Source organism: Chelonoidis abingdonii, chromosome 1 (genome assembly GCF_003597395.2).
Source record: "Chelonoidis abingdonii isolate Lonesome George chromosome 1, CheloAbing_2.0, whole genome shotgun sequence".
Lineage (NCBI taxonomy): Eukaryota > Metazoa > Chordata > Testudines > Testudinidae > Chelonoidis > Chelonoidis abingdonii.
The window spans coordinates 123820549-123837414 of record NC_133769.1 but is presented as its reverse complement, the minus strand read 5'-3'; the positions used below and the strand labels follow the sequence as shown (position 1 = coordinate 123837414).

General features: G+C 40.4%; 1 protein-coding gene across 2 annotated transcripts in view; it reads right to left on the bottom strand.

The window, feature by feature from the left end:
* AEBP2 (AE binding protein 2) overlaps positions 1-15032 on the bottom strand; it is an 85160-nt gene extending 70128 nt beyond the window's left edge. Inside the window, exon 1 of one of the 2 annotated variants that reach the window (XM_032796045.2) lies at positions 14333-15032. In XM_032796045.2, coding sequence (XP_032651936.1) covers positions 14333-14883 — 551 coding nt within the window. In that variant the 5' untranslated portion in view covers positions 14884-15032. The remainder of the gene's footprint in view (positions 1-14332) is intronic. The other variant, XM_032796046.2, reaches the window with a different exon arrangement.
* Between the last annotated feature and the right edge of the window lie 1834 nt (positions 15033-16866).

The following is a 16866-nucleotide window of genomic DNA, read 5'->3' as shown; positions in this document are numbered from 1 at the left end:
AGGGAATCTTAAGAGCAGAGAGAAAACAAACTTCTTTCTACTCTGGGAAGTTGTTCTGATGAGCTTCCTGGGACAGCCGTTTGCCCTGAATTACATGGGACCTATCTGAGTTCCTTCAGTAGTGCAGAAAATAATCTGGTACCTGAATGAGGAAATTCCACTGATAATCAGGAAAATGTATAGAGTAGGGAGCTTCACCACCATAGAATAATGGATCATACAACACCCAATGCCCATCAGGGAGAAAAGGGAATAGGCCAGAACGTCAGGATTCAAGGAGTAACACAGAAATCATGGGGAGCAGAGGCAGAAACTCCTATCTAGCAGCAGCAAGAGCAGAAATATCCAAAAAAACGCAACTGCTGACTTATACAGAAGAAGGGTCTTCCAAAAAGGAAAGAAAAATTATAAAAATGGAAAGGGAGGTACAGAGAGAAACCTGGGATGATAAATCAGTATGTGAAAGTGATGGAAAGGATAAAAGAGTGAGTAAATATCCTATATTTAGGTTATAGGAGTTAAAAATAGGTAAATGATTAAATTAAGAATCAATACAAACTGACTTTCACTACAACCTTTTCCCACTCTTGTGTGCGTTGCCTACTTACATTTAAAGTTCTTTAGAGGACAGAACCCTTACACATCTGAAGAGCCCAGGACATTTTTAGGTGCTCAACAATGACCACCCTACTAAGTATTGCCATTTAGGTATAAAGTCCTAAATGATGATAAAACTTTACCATAAACAATACAGGGTGTGACTTTCAAATCATCTAAATGACTTAGGTGCACAAGTCTAACTGAAAGTGTTTGTGGTCCTAGATCACGCAGGCATTTTTGAAAATCACAGCTAAACCATACCCAGATTAAGCCATGATAACTAAAACCATGTGAAATAAACAAGAAAGGCTTTACAATTACAAACTATCAAAAATAAATACAAGAACCAACTATTTTTATAATGTAATTTGAACGCTGAGAAATCAACAGTGGAAAATGGAAAAATCAATGAGAGATAATTTTAAAAGTGAGTTGCTATGCCAGCACTTAATCTTGCTTTAAAAAATACTTTTTAGAAGTAGATAATTGTGAAGCTGTATCTAGATGGGGTATGCCACACATTTTTTAATCCCTAGAAATGGAGGGAAACATTACTAAAGTTTGTTGACATTACATTGGAAGGATTTACAAAAACCAGTGAGAACAAGAGAAATAATATAAAGGGACCTAGAGAGATCAGAAACATGGACAGAAAACAAAATAAGATATTCTGAATCACCATGTCTCTGTGCCTTTATGCTTTGTCTACCCTAACAGTGTACATAGTAAGATCTTCAATGCAAGAACTCTTATTATGAGTTTGTAGAGCAGATAACACAATGGGACCCTGATCTTGGTTGAGGTCCCTAGATGTTACTGTAATGCAAATAATAAATTAACAGGAAAGAGAAACCAGGAAAGCAGTTATAGCGAAACAGATACAGCAGCAAGAATGCAGAGCAAGTTAGACAAGCATGCAATGTGACACGACCCCCAAAGGGAGGAGGGGGAGAAGAGAGAGAGATAATGGAGTCAGAGTGGCTCGATTTAAATCACCAATTTTAATCATGATTTAAATTAGCAAGTAGGAAACCTTGACTTAGATCATCTATTTTTATTGTGTTTTGCATTAAACTTTTTAGACACTTCCCTTTAAAAAAAGGTTGATCCACTTTTATTATTAAAACACACTGAAAACTAAAAACAGCTTTCACACTAAATTTGGTGCTTCTTTTTCTTTATTAGACTATGCTTCAACACATTTAATCAGTTATATAGCTTAACTTACATTTATTCAGATTTTTACTTATTTTATGTTAGAAAATGGTGAATGATGCATTTCTTATTTACTAGATGATAAATCACAAGTAAAAATTTAAGTAAGTCAAGCTCATTTGCATGGAAATTCAATTAAAAAAGACAAAGCATTTTAATATTTTTATTGAATAAAACTACTTAAATGTGTTAGATGCATAAGAAAAAAGTTTATCAAAGCATGTTTCGCATTTAAAACTTACTGATTTATTAAACAAAGGAAGTAAGGGGGGGAGGGATAGCTCAGTGGTTTGAGCATTGGCGTGCTAAAACCAGGGTTGTGAGTTCAATCCTTGACAGAGCCATTTAGGAAACTGGGGTAAAAATCTTGGGATTGGCTCTGCTTTGAGCAGGGGGTTGGACTAGACCTCCTGAGGTCCCTTCCAACCCTGATAGTCTATGATTCTATTACCTGTAGTTATGAAGAGAACTAATTTTTTCTGGACACAATGTCCTACAAGATTTTAGAACCAGTAGATCTAATTCTCTCATACATAAATTTTATTTATAAATTGGAAGAGGAAAACAAGCTTTCCTGCCTTCTCAACCTCAAACTTGTTTCTTATGCACCAGTCATTGAGCTTAACTAGTTGAATACTAATATGGAGAAAACATTCTCCCTGCACCTGCACAAGAAATTACTGCTGTCAAAACTGATTTAGCACCTCAGCAGACTTAGGTTCCAGGTGTTCAGGCAGTAACTTCGACCAGTTATGTGGGAGGATATTCTTTAAACTTAGCAGAAAATATACACTACTTAATGTTTTTTGTAATTGGTTTAAATGATTTCAGTATATTATAATAAATTTAGGCCTTAACAAAGACTGTGGGTTTCAATTTAATTTTAAATAGTTTTCTTTCCTAAATAAACCTGTATTCACTTTAAATATAACACCCAATTTAAATAAAAAAATCCTTTATATATATTTTTTTCAAATAATCAATTTTTACCATTCTGACCACGGTTTTGGCCAACATATGCAAAATTATCACATGGAGCAAGAAAAGCGTCCTGTAGATGGCTCTGGAGCAAAGCACCATGAATTTGAGGTTTACTTCCAGGGACCACATTACCTTCAACTTGTCTATTTTCCTGGGAGTTCAGGAAACAGAAACAAATGGTCGGGGGGGTTGGAGGAGATTGAATTTATGAGGAAAGATTAAATGTGCATAGCTTTATTAAGACAATTAACATGTTGTGGAAAAAACAAATTATTCTAAATTTGAACAGTATTTCTAGAACACCAATCAAATATTTAAGAAACCATTATTTGTATTTAAAGGGACACCATCAACATGAAGAACAGTCAATACAAGAAAAATTTAAAATAGTTTCAGGTACTATACCTACTTAAGTATTCCTGCCAATTTCTGTGGTTTCACAATCCCATTTTTTGTATTCTTCGAAAATATTTTTCCCTGTTGCTGTATGTAAGACCCACAAAACTGAGGAAACACACTAAAGAGGAAAAGCCATTAAACTGACTATACACAAAGTACTGCCAAATGCACAAAGAAAAACAATATTCTCTCTAACCTTTCAGCTATAGTCATCTTAAGTGTCATTTAAAAGTAGGTTAAAAAAAAAAAACCAAGGACAGGAGTTGATGGTACAGCAGAAACTCAAAGTTACGAACACCAGAGTTTACAAACTGACCAGTTTACTACACGCTTCCCGTGGAAACGGAAGTACATAATCAGGGAGCGAGACAGTGAAATGCGGGGGGAGCAAATACAGTACCATACTGTGTTAAACGTAAACTACTAAAAATATAAAGCTGTACTAACTCAATGTTCAGTTACAAACGTTTGAAAAAATGACCACATTTTGTTCAGAATTACGAACATATCAGGGTTATGAACAACCTCCATTCCTGAAAAAAGAACAAGAGTACTTGTGGCACCTTAGAGACTAACAAATTTATTTCAGCATGAGCTTTAGTGAGCTACAGCTCACTTCTTCAGATGAGGTATCTGTAGCTCTGAGGTTCTACTGTATCCTTTTAATAGGAAACTACTGTTTGTGCCTATTCCAATGGAAGGTATGTAATTGCTATTCCTAAAGTACCAATCTGATTTAAAAAAAGGAAACTACTGATAAACTTTAAACTATTGCACTGTGTGGATTATTAATTATTTGTAATACAGTGCCATCAAGGGGCCACAATTGAAGTCAGATCCCCATTGCACTAGCACTGCACACAGTTAAGTACAATTCTTCGAGGTGGATAAAAGGCGATTTTATTTTTTAAATTTTGATTTAAATTGGTTTTTCCCTCAAAAAGCATTTTATCAAAAAAATCCTATCTAAAGATAGTTTTAATTAAGACACAGTATAGGTCAAAGATATCTCATCATGGAATAGGGATTATAAATTCTACTTCTACAGTATGAGACAATATATTCATGTACTGTTTAAGAAAAGTTTTGTAAGTGAGTTCCAAGCGTTCATGGATTCAAGACCCAATCTTATGAGGTTCCAGGGACTTCTGTATAGATTTAGGTTAATCTTTCTATTTACCCAATAGTGCTCAGTCTAGACCAGGGACTGGCAACCTTTGGCATGCAGTCAGTCAGGGAAATCCGCTGGCAGGCCGGGACAATTTGTTTACCTGCGGCGTCCGCAGGTTTGGCCGATCGCAGCTCCCACTGGCTGCGGTTCGCCACTCCAGGCCAATGGGGGCTGCAGGAAGCGGCGTGGGACGAGGGATGTGCTGGCCACCGCTTGCCACAACCCCCATTGGCCAGTGGGAGCTCCGATTGGGCAAACCTGCAGACACTGCAGGTAAACAAATTGTCCGAGCCCACCAATGGATTCCCCTGATGAGCCACGGGTCAAAGGTTGCTGATCCCTGGTTTAGAAGATACCATCAGACAGGCTTAGTTTTGCAGTTCTCAACTGTGGATTTGTGTCTCCAGGGATAACATACTTGTTAACATCAAAAATGTTTTAAAATAAATAAATAAATATCTAGAAGTGAGAAATAACAGATCTCAACCTTGTTGTCCCTCCGCAAATTTTTGTACACAGAGTCAATCCCTTACCTCTCTCTAAAAGTATAACGTTTCAGTGAATAGACTATTGTTGGGGAGGAATAGATCTGGACAAGGACAAGTAGTCTGGTGGTAAATGTGAGACAAGAGGGACAGGCAGTAGAAACAGAAGTGAAACTGTTTGAGCAGCACATTCCACAAGTCTTGAGGTCTTTCTCAGTGTAGCCTTCATTGATTTGAGATCTCCCATACCATTCTCTCACTAGAAGGGAAAACCTATAATGGCAGCACGTCGTAAGAGAGACCCAGTTTGGGAATAAGAACCATTCAAGAAATATATGTTTGCTGATGATGTTTTCAAGAAAGTCACACCAGTGAACCAGTGGTAAGCACTTAAGCACTTGGATTCAGAGACTGTTGAAGTGATAATTTCACTTTTAACAGCAGTAGCTTCTTCTGCCAGCGTAGAAAGAATATTTTCTTCCTTTGGACTAATTCATTCCAATTAAGAAATAGTCTGGGACCTGAAAAAGCAGGAAAGCTTGGTTTTCTTTTCCAGATTACAAACAAACAGGAAAATGAAGGTGAAGACAACTGAGTTACCTGCAGAAGCCAGTATTTTAAGTTTCTCATGTTGACCTGGCTGACACAGTCCATTTAATTTTTTTTTTAATATTTCATTTAACTATTTTAGTTAAAAAACAAACAAAAACAAACCTGATTTTAAAACACTTGAATGTTTAAATTCAAAAATTCATATGCTTGTTTTTTTAAAATATTCTGTGTGTGCTGTTGAACAAAAAAAAATCCAGAATATATGACATTGTCGTTTTAGTTAAATGAAACAATTTAAATGTCTGTCTGGAGATGTCCTCCTCCTAATACAGCATGGCAAGAAAATCCTCCAAATATTAATGATTAACATGTTGAATTAGAGATAGTTCACCTCCCAATGACTTCATAAATATCTGCTTCAATTACCTTTGGTAAATGAAATAATCAATCATTCATTTTCTGATATAGCTGTAAAACTAATCTGAAAAGTTTTCAAAATTAATCACTTTAAAAATGTATAGTGTGTACCTTCTAAAAATGAAACCTACATCTATCTCTGAGTTGTGAAAAATATGTATGAAGGTTATAACCAACAAGAATGCACTTTTATGTAGAAATCCATGATTAAATTGAGTCTTCCTGACTAGTGATTGAAGTCATTAAATCAAATCCACCCTGCAACTCTTTACACAAATCTTTCAGGCCATAACTTGACATACAAAGTAACAAAGAAATATGCTAATACTTTACAAAAGTAAGTAATTTCAACAGAAAAATGGTTATCTTTGTGCACTATGAGAGCAGAAAAGTTAAGCAAAGTTTTAAGTTTTTCAGGCCTTAAGCTACTAGATTTTTTTGAATTTACAGTTCTTGAATACCAATCACTAATAGTTAAAGAATAATTATTGCTCAGTACCTATTTTTATACATGAGAGTGTATCTAGATTTCAATTTTAATTTTCTGAAAATTTCTTACTCTGCATTTCTGACAAATAATTATCTGATCAATTTCTAGAACCAAGAGACTGACTAGATTACTATATCTAAATTAATCTGAAAGTCAGAAAATCTTCAAATGTTTATTACAAGTGTCCACTCCAGCCCAATTACCATATCACACTTTTTTGTGTACAATTGCTCATAGATTTTGATACTTTCTTTCCTTGTTACCTTTTAAAAGAGTCAAAAATTGTATAAAACAATAGGCACATCTTAAAGAAAATCAAGAAAATTAATTAATGAATTAAATATATTCTGTGGGCTGTGTGAAGCACAGAATAACTAGTGTCTAGTGCACTTTGATCCCACCTCTTCTTTTCTCTTGGAATGCTCCCTCCTTTCAACACACACAGGGCACTGGCCTCTGTGTCCAGGTGACCAGTGCAGATACAGTCCAGCAACTCCACAATGGAGAGAAAATCCACTTCAATGGTCCCTATGACAATTTACACCAGCTAAGGATCTCCCCACTGTGTTTAAGTCCCCTTTACACCACAGGAGCAGACTTAAAAGAGCAACAGATAACCAAGCTCTCTGTCTTTTGCATCCTGTAAAATGCTGAGCAGTGTTGGGACTGTAACATTAATCACAGATCCATTACCTCATGTCCTTATTTGGCTAAATATATCCACATTATAAAGGAAATTCATGGTAACTGCCCATAATTCAGATTTTTAAAAATGGCTAATAACCAAACAAACTTCCTAAATTGTCTTGGTCTCCTTTATATCAACCACAGTATTTAGACAGCCAAGTGTTGGACAACATTTAATAGGTTAACAACACGCTTGGCAGCCAAACTCAGTCAGCATGGATTCAATTTCATTACCAATACATAGGGTATTTTTACATATGCCTTTCAGAATTTACAGTTGGAGAAGCTGCCCAGTGAAACTAAGCAAATGATAACATTTAGAAAAAGATTTAGGGTACGGCTACATGTGCCATGGGATAAATGACCCATGACACAGCTGCAGACAGCCTATGTTAGCTGAATCTGGCTCGCAGGGCTCAGGCTCATGAGGCTAAAAATCACTGTGTAGATGTTCAGGCTCGGGTTGGACCCTATGCTTTGGGACCTTCCACCCTCCCAGGGTCCCAGAGTTTAGGCTCCAGCCCAAGCCCAAAGGTCTACACCTTGACTTATTAGCCCTGGAGCCTGAGCCCCGCAAGCCCACATACCCAGCCAGTCACAGGTGTTTTATCCCTGCGGAAACGTACCCGTAGGATCTTAGATGTTAGCACAAAGAAAGTCCTACATAAAAAATTAAAATTTGAAATCACAAGTCTCAGGATACATCTTTTTGCATCCTACTGGCATGAAAGAAAAGCTAAGCAAGAACTGGCCGTCGAAGTCTTGCGTAGTCTTGAGTAGGAAATGGCAAGATGCTTTATACCAATTTCATGAAATAGGATGTATTTCCCAGTTTTGTAAAGTCCTAACTTGCTGCTGAGACTTTAGAATACTACATCTCTGTGCATCGTAAACTAATATGTGAAATACAGAATGTTTTTATAATATTCTTTCAAAACAATTTCTTTGAACATGCTGCTTACACGCTAGGTATACACAACAAAACACTTGACAACAACTAAGCCCACTGAAAGTTCAAAAGGAAGCAGTCTGAGGTATCTGAAAACTCAAAAATATCATTTAAAAATCCTCAACCCCCCAGAGTAGCTAACAAATTTACATATGCTCCCCGGGTTACGCAAACTCAATTTACACAAATCTGCAATTATGGAAAAAGTTCCATAAGTCTGAGGGGGTTTTGACACGCGTGTAATTGTTGGGTATATGCTCCTGACTTATGCAAACTTCGACTTACGCAAGTCGGGGAGCATCTGTAGTTTGTAGATGTGTGATTAAAATCTGGAAATAAAGGTCAGTATTTTTATCATGAATCTCAACTATGTTTGTGTGAATTATAGAACTTACGTAAAATTAATGATATCACTGATTTGCTTCATTGTACTAAGAGTACTAAGCTTGGATTCTAGATAATTTTTAGACATCACCGCAATATTCCCATATTAACCTTCAGTACAGGTGATCAAGTTCTTTCAACTAGTCCACAAAAAGCCTTTACGTTATCCATGCTTAATTAAAACTAGCAGCAGATTTTATAGCGAGAGATGTTACTACCCTTCCTATAAAACATCTGGGCAGTTTGGTCTTCCAACAAACTTTTTTTTTTTTTTTTTTACCAGTGCTATAAAGACTTGAACATAATGTTACGGGAACAAGAATTATTTTTCCCGTTCCGTGTATTACTTCTGAATCTGAAAGCAATTGCAAACAGGTGTCAGGAACACCTTTTAAAGAACCACTGATAAAGTTATTTTCAGCAGAATCCCTGAACTATAAATAACAGCCTGTATAGCCATTTGTCAACCAAGGTTTGTCAGTATTATATAAGAACTAGAACAAATTATATTAAATTCCATCTGCTTAAGCACCCTGTTGTAGGTACAAAATGGATGATCTTCACTTCCTGGCTAGGATGTGCAGCCTTCACAAATGAGAATGCATACCTAAAAGAGGCCTGAAGCATTTTGCAATTTGGTCACATGAACACATCACAGAAATGAAGCATCTGCAATAGCACCTCTTGCCTTTTTATTGTCTTTTAGATTGCTGTTCTGCTTTCATAAATGTCACTCTTATCATTCATAATACAGTCACAAATGTCACTCCAAAGTGGTCAATTTAGAAGACAACTAAGCTTTACAACTCTCAGTTTAAAAAAAGTAGTCAAATATGGGCAACCCTGACACTAAGCCTTTAGGAGATCTAATAAGCTAACCAAAAAAAGCAGCACACACAACAATTAAGAAGACCCCCATTTCAAATCACACAAAAAAAGGAAATCAGAATTTTCATTCCCAGTGCTGCCACAGTCTCATTTTGAGAGTAAAAATTTAGGAAGGAACAATTTAATCGAAGGTTTAAAAGTAAACCCTCGAAAAATAATTTCTGAAATGAATTCACCTAAAAATGTCCTTCACTAATACTTTACAATATTCTGAGGGTATGTCTTTGCCCCAGAGTTAACCTGGGTAATCAGCACTCCAGTGTAAGCACCTGGGTATGAGTAGCCACACTCCACAATCATATCCAAGTTACTGGGAACACACTGGTGCTGTCCTCACCCATGAGTGTCTCTTGTACTTCTGCAGGCACATCCCATGGTTCTTTGTACTGCAGTAAGGTGAGCCACTTTGAATCTTTTGAAGTGAATTGTGGGAGAACTTGTCTGTCCGCCTGTGTACACAGGGAAATTGTGGGAGGCATTGGAGGACAATCAGCTCCTGAATGGTTTGTCCTGTATCTTCACTGAAATGAAATATCAGTCTAACTGAAAGCAGCATCAGGCTTTAGCCTATGGCCCCAGACAAGCCAACTAGCCCAAGCTGACAGAACCAAACTAAAGGTCAGAAGTTTGTGTGTGGGGATGGGAGGAAGGTTAGGGACAACACCTAGTAAAAGCCCAACTTAACTCTGCAGTGAAGACATATCCAGGATGACGCATTTACTAGCTGTCTGTATCTATTTCATCCTTTGAGGAGAATCAGCTTAAGATGTTTTTTCAAGATTGATATCAGCAAGTTAGTCCTGTACAACTTCTCAAATGTTAGTGGCACTGAAAGTAAACCACTAGAAATACTTTAAAGCTGAAAAAAGTTCTCATACATGGCAATTTATTAACTAGATGCATAGGTGCATATGAGTTGCTTTCAGGATGTTATTTCAAACTTGGGAGTAAATGGGTAAAATCCTATGAGTCAAATTCAGCCTCAATGTCACGTGTCTATCTTCCACACAGTACTTCTAAAATTTAAAATTTCCTGGCTTCTGCTGCAGGAAATACTTTTTGACTCTCAGTGTTTTATCAAGATCCACTCAAAATCAGTAACAATAGATTAATAATCTTTATTTGTGATGACCTGCAGCTTTGCTGCTCCAGTTTATGGTAAGCATGAGCCAGGGCAGGCTAGAGTGTGTGTTTTATGCTGGGAGATTTTGTGCTGATTTGTGCAGGTGGCAAATGAGGGATGCTTGTTGTGGTAAGGGTCTGCATTTGGGCTTACCGTGAGTTACTGTACCAGGAGAGTTGTGCAGGAGGCACTGTGTGTGTTTGGAGTATTTTGTGCTCCATGGATGGGGCAGTTGGGCCAAATAATCCACCATGCAATTGCTCTCATACAGCCAATGAAATTGCTGCATGCAAATTAGCTCTAGAATGAGGGTGGTGATTGGCTGAGTTACCACAGCTATCACAACAGTTTTGGGCTCAGAGATGCATGCTTTGCTGTCGCACAGGTGTAATTCATAAAGTCAAAAGAGCTGAAAACTTAGAAACTGGATGGTAACATACAGTGAGTCCCAGTGGTAACTGAATGTGGTGATATTCTTTTTTTTTTTTTTTTTCTTCCAGAGTCCCAAACCAGGCATGTAGGTGTTTCCATTGCTTCACACTGCCTCAGATATTCCAGGCTTCAGCATGATATACAGACAGGTGACAATCCTGGAATCATATCCTATAAATAAACTATGTACCTGCTGCTTCTTAGAAGGAGAAAGATTTCAATTAAATACGAAAATCTTACATAAGACCATCCATATATTAGAGATTATTTTAGAATACTTTCAAACTAGCACATACAATTATTCTCTGTCAAAAGGTATGCAAATTAACTATTTTGGCATTTTTCTATTATTGTAGACAACAGTAATAAAATCCAAACACACTGAACTAATCAGAATGTGAACACTCACCTGAAATTCTGACCCTCTCACAACTCCCTCCCACCCACTCAAACCTTCAGAGAAAAAGTTTGGAAAAACAAGCCTTGAATGGTAATCTTAATGTTATCAGACCTAGGCTGTGGCAGATCTTAGCAAAGGATCCCTCACCAACAATGCCCTTCCACTAAACCCTTCCTCCTTTAAACAAGAGAGCTATTAATTCAAGCCTCTTCAGAGCATCTTAGGTGAAAACCAGCAGCTTAGCCTTCACTCAGAAATCAACAGATAGTCAGATCACAAAGCACGGGGGTAACATTCTCTACGCGATACACCAGTCAATAAGCAGGATGCTATCGTTGCACTTTCCAAATGATTTTAAGGTGTATCCCCATGTAGACATAACTAAGACTACAATCTAGAGGCAAACACTGTAACAAGGCATGGATCCAAAAAAAAAAAAAAAAAGAAAAAGTTGTCAAACTTGCTTGCGAAGCATGAACACACCTAAAGGAAGGGTAGAGAAAAATTATGAATTCTATTGTACAGTAAATAAATCACAAGAGAGAAACACCACCACTTCTTTCCACTGCTCCCCTAACTCAGCTACTTATCTGGGTTGAGTCTCACTCTCAATGTGCTAGCTAGCTCTCACATGTGTTCCAGTATCTATAAGGCCCTGAGACAGTCACTCAAACACATGCAGTGGTTTATATTAGAATAAAATATGAAAAAAAAAAATCAGTATTGCCAAGCCTCTCAATTTTACTGCAATATCTAGCAATATTTGGTGTTCTTTTTAAAGCTCCAACTCCCAGATTTCATGTCATTTCATGAGAATTCCAACTTTCATTTCAAACAAATTTCTAGCACTCAACAGTGGAGAAAGGTATGAAAACATGATCCCAGTGCATGCTAAAGGCACATGACACAGATGGCAAATATAAAGCACTCAGAATGTATAGTTTTTTAAATCATCATGATTTTCAAGTCAATTCTGTGATTTGAAGTGAGGGGGAAGGGTGACTGATTCAGAGTTTTTGAACACTTGGGGTTGTCAATACTCAAACACATGGACATCAATCTCATCTGCTACATTTCTGCAATATTTGAATAGACTATTTTAAAACTTTTTGTCCATCTAGACTTTAACAAAAAAAATTTCTTCCCACACTATCATGTACTGTTAGGAGTGATAAAAACACCCCCCACTGTATTTGAAAAATACCATTTGGAAATGTAAATAAGTAATTTTTCAAAAGCTACTAAGAACCTGGCTGTTTTGGCATTTGTTCCTCTACATGAACAAATACATTAACTAGATTTCTGCGTTTATGGAAGTAAAACTAGAAACACATATTTATGTAAAAATCATAATGGGCCATGATCTATTAGATTTGTCAAGGACACAAAGCATCATTTATGATCAAAGTTACAGAATTTCTTAAGCCATTTTAAGATTCAATATTAACTAGATCTAGAATAGAGCTGAACTAGTAAAGTGACAAGTAAATAATTTAATAATTTCTTATTCTATTTATTTGTCCTATTATTTAGTTTGATTGTTAATTAAATGCTAACACACAAAAACAAGTCACTCAGTACATCACATGTTTTTGAACAGCTTAAATCACAGCAAAAACAATACTTTATAAGTATATTCAAGTACTGCACATGAAGTTCACTGCTCATTTACAAGAAGGAAATAACTAAAAACTTAGTGCAAAAGTTAAATATATTATATATAGAAATCATATGTTTATCTTTTATTGGATTCAATTACATAAATATTCCATTCAGTTTTAATCCTTAAAAAAATCCTAAAGATGAAAACTACACCAACAGAAGTTGGCCCAATAAACAATATTACCTCACCTACCTTGTCTGTCAACCACACTGATTCATAGAATCATAGAATATCAGGGATGGAAGGGACCTCAGAAGGTCATCTAGTCCAACTCCCTGCTCAAAGCAAGACCAATCCCCAGACAGATTTTTGCCCCAGATCCCTACATGATCCCTTCAAGGATTGAACTCACAACCCTGGGTTTAGCATGCCAATCCTCAAACCACTGAGCTATCCCTCCCCTGCCCCAAATTATTAATCTGTGTTTGTTTTAAACAAAGAAAACTGTTTTATGGCCAGGGAAAAGGCTGGTACATGACCAGGCCTTTCCACATACCAGACAGTAACCTATGCTGATCAAGTAAACTTAAATTCCCCCCTATAGTTACAGACAGGTTGTTTCTCTGTGTAATACACAAACACCTGCACTGGTATAGGTAGAATACACCAACCAACACCTCTGACACTTCATCTCTGAACTTTAGATATGCTGATTGCATTTTAACACAAAATACAACTACAAAGGCACTTGACACTGTTTTATAAAAGAGGCATTGGCATCCCAAGAAAACAGTCGTTAAACTTTACTATTTAAACAGGGACTATCTGCACATCAAACAAGAAGGAACCAAACCGAGTGGCTATCAAAACAGCCAGTTAATGATTTCTATACTTCAAGAACTCCACTCTCACCTGACATTTTTTTAGGAAAAAAAAACGGTCAGGAAGAAAATGAAGACCTAAGGACAAAGTACATTTCTGAAAGTACAGAAGTCGGCGATTTTTCTTTTATCATTAAGCCTGGTAAGAGTAGAATCATTCTAGGAGAGAGCACTAACCCATGCAAAAGCTCAATATGCAAATAAAAATATCGAGGCCTCTCTTCCTTCTGCTGGGTAAGTACAAGAGGAAAACACAACCCACCTGGTGGCTCCTAGCCCTTGTTCTCGGTTCTAGGAACGACAATCCCCGCACATCCCTTCTTCCTGCACTGGCTGCCCTCTGCCCCTGGCTGGGAGATGGCCGGGGGCAGGAGGAGTGTTGGTGGCGGTGGTTGGGGCTGCTCCGTGTGCGGGCTGTGTGCGCCTCTGTTCTGGGGGGGAGTTGATTCCCAGGGGCCGCTGTGCGCAGGAGGCCCAGGAGATGGCGTCTCAGGCCCCCATCTCGTGAGAGATTTCAAGGCTAAACCAGCCCCCGCCTCCCTGGCGGCCTCTCCCGGCTGAGGGAAGAGCTGCAGGGCCGACGTCCCGTCCCCCTCCTCCCCCATCCCCGACCGGGGCAGCGACCGCAAGGCTGCGGCCGGCTCCAGCCTGCCGAGGCGCGGGGGCTGCACTGACCTGTCCTCCGAGTCCATCCGGCTCAGCGGCTCCCCGTCCGAGGACATTTCCAGGCTGCCCCGCCGGCCCCCCGACGTGGCGCTACAGCAGCTGCTGCTGCCACTACTGCCGCCCCCTCCGCCGGTGCCGTAGCCTTCGTCTCCGCCGCTGGACACGCTGCTGCTGCTGCCGCCGCGGCCCAGCCCGTCCTCCTGGCTGCCCCGGGGCCCCTTGGGCTCCTCCTTAGCGTCCGCCTCGCTGCTGCCGCCGGGGCTGAGCGAGCGGGTCTCGTCGCTGCAGCAGCCGCTGCTGGTGCTGCTGCTCCCCACCAGGCTGCTCTCCTCGCCGCCCTCCTCTTCCTCCTCCTCGTCCTCCCCGTCCCCGGCCTGGCTGGCGCTCTCCGGGCTCGGCTCCGACATGCTCTCGGCCTCGCCGCTCAGCAGCAGCAGCGCCTCGGACTCCGCCGCCGCCGCCGCCGCCCCGGCCTCTTCCTCCTCCTCGGCCGCCACCGCCGCCGCCTCGCCGGGAAGCAGCCCCTCCGGCTCCGCCATGTCGCTGAAAGCGGCCGCCATGGCGCCGCCGAGATGCTGCCTCCTGTGTCTGTAGCTCCCTCCGCCGCCGCCGCCTCTCGCCCGCACAATCGCGCCGCAGAGGGGAGGGGCGGCTGCACGCGCTACGGAACGCGCCCGGGGACAAAACACCGAGCTGGGAGAGTAGCGCCCGCGGCGCCGGGAGGGGAAAGGAATCGAGGACACGAGGCTGCTTGGGAGCGGGCAGAACTAAGTGCGGGCGGGGGGGAGACAATGGGCAGAACCAAGTGCGGCGGGGCGGGTCTGAGACGGGGAGGGAAGGCAGAGGGAAGTGCCAGCTGTGAGGGGGATGCGTGGTTGGGCGGCTCTAAGTGGTTGGGGCAGGAGTCAGGGCTCCAGGCTTCGCACTGTTGAGTCCCCCAGTCAGGCCTCTTCAGAGAAAAGGGGGACCCTCATTGCCTTTGCCCCTGCCCCCCTCCAGGCACTGGCAGGGAGGTGGCATTGGGGGTGGGTCGTGCCACGGAGAGGGGTAATGAATCGTCCCAAACTCCGGCTCAGAGAAGTAACTTTTCTTAGTTCTTTGAGTGCTTGTGCAAATCCATCTCACTCTTAGCACTGCACTCACTGTGCCCCACCGTGTGCATGGGGGGGTGCCCCACGGTGTCAGAAAGATGGCAGCACAGCTCCACCAAAAGATGTATCGGCTGAAGAACTCCAAGTGGGTGTGAGCCCTATTCTGAGCCAGAGGGGTTTAAACTAGCTAACGCATAACAGACCCAAATGCATCCCGACACCCACTTGGGAGAACATACTGCTTGACCTTCCTCTCTGTCAGCAAACGGTACAAATCATCTTGCAGAAACTCTGAAAGGTTAGGCTCTTAGTGTATAAAAGAATGAGGCCCTGTGAACTTGAAATGTACACCCTAGCTCCCTTGATTAGTGTTTTGGGGAAAACACCAATAAGAGAGTCATTGGGTTCAAATGGAAACCCATAGAAACTCAGAGTTGGATCTGAGTGATGCCTCACCCATATGAAATATTGTACGGGAAGGGCCAGCCATGAGAACTTGCATTTCTCCAAATCTTCTGGCTGATGTAATTGCCACTTCTAAGGATGTTTTTTGTAGATAAATGCAATGGGGAGCAGTTTGCTAGGTGCTTAAATGGATGGAGTGGATGTGGCTTACCTGCCAGCACAACATTAAAGTCCAACAGAGAAGGAGTTTCCCTTACTAGTGGGAAAAAAACATCTATAAGGCCTTTAAGAAATTTAATCATAGAAGGTGGAAAAAACACTGTAGCGTTGAAAGGGGGGAGAAATAGCGGGGATGTGGCAATATGGCTGCCAGGAACACTCTAAGGGCTTGTCTCCACTACCGCATGGGTTCCATCTAAGATACACAATTTCAGCTATGTGAATAGCATAGCTAAAGTCAATGTACTTAGATCTACTTACCGTGGTGTCTTCAATGCAGTAAGTCAATAGCTGACGCTCTCCTGTCGACTCCGCTTGCGCTCCTCATTCTGTTGGAGTAGATGGGAGAGCGCTCAGCAGTCGATTTATCGCGTCTATACAAGGCACAATAAATTGACCCCAACTGGATCGATCGCTACCCACTGATCCAGCAGGTAGCGTAGACAAGTCCAGAGAGTGCAAGCAGTTCAAGAATTAGGGATCTGGGAATCAACAGGTTCTTACTGACGTTGTTCACATTAAATCCTGAATATTTTCCACTTAAAAGCCTATGTTAGTCAGGAATCTTTTCTACTTTGGAATCTGGATCAAAGTGTTCCAGACATTCAGTAAGTAGCCAAGCTGTGAGATGAAGGGAGACTGGATTTAGAAGTAAGATGTTCCCATTGTTTTACATATTACATCTGGTAGAATTAATAAGGTTTTCAGGGGACGAAATGATAACAGCATCAGCTCCATATACTAAAACTACCTCAGCCAGGCAGCTGCTATCATAATGACTGTGGCAGCATCTTGTCTGATCTTTTTGAGCATCGTGGGAATCAGAGG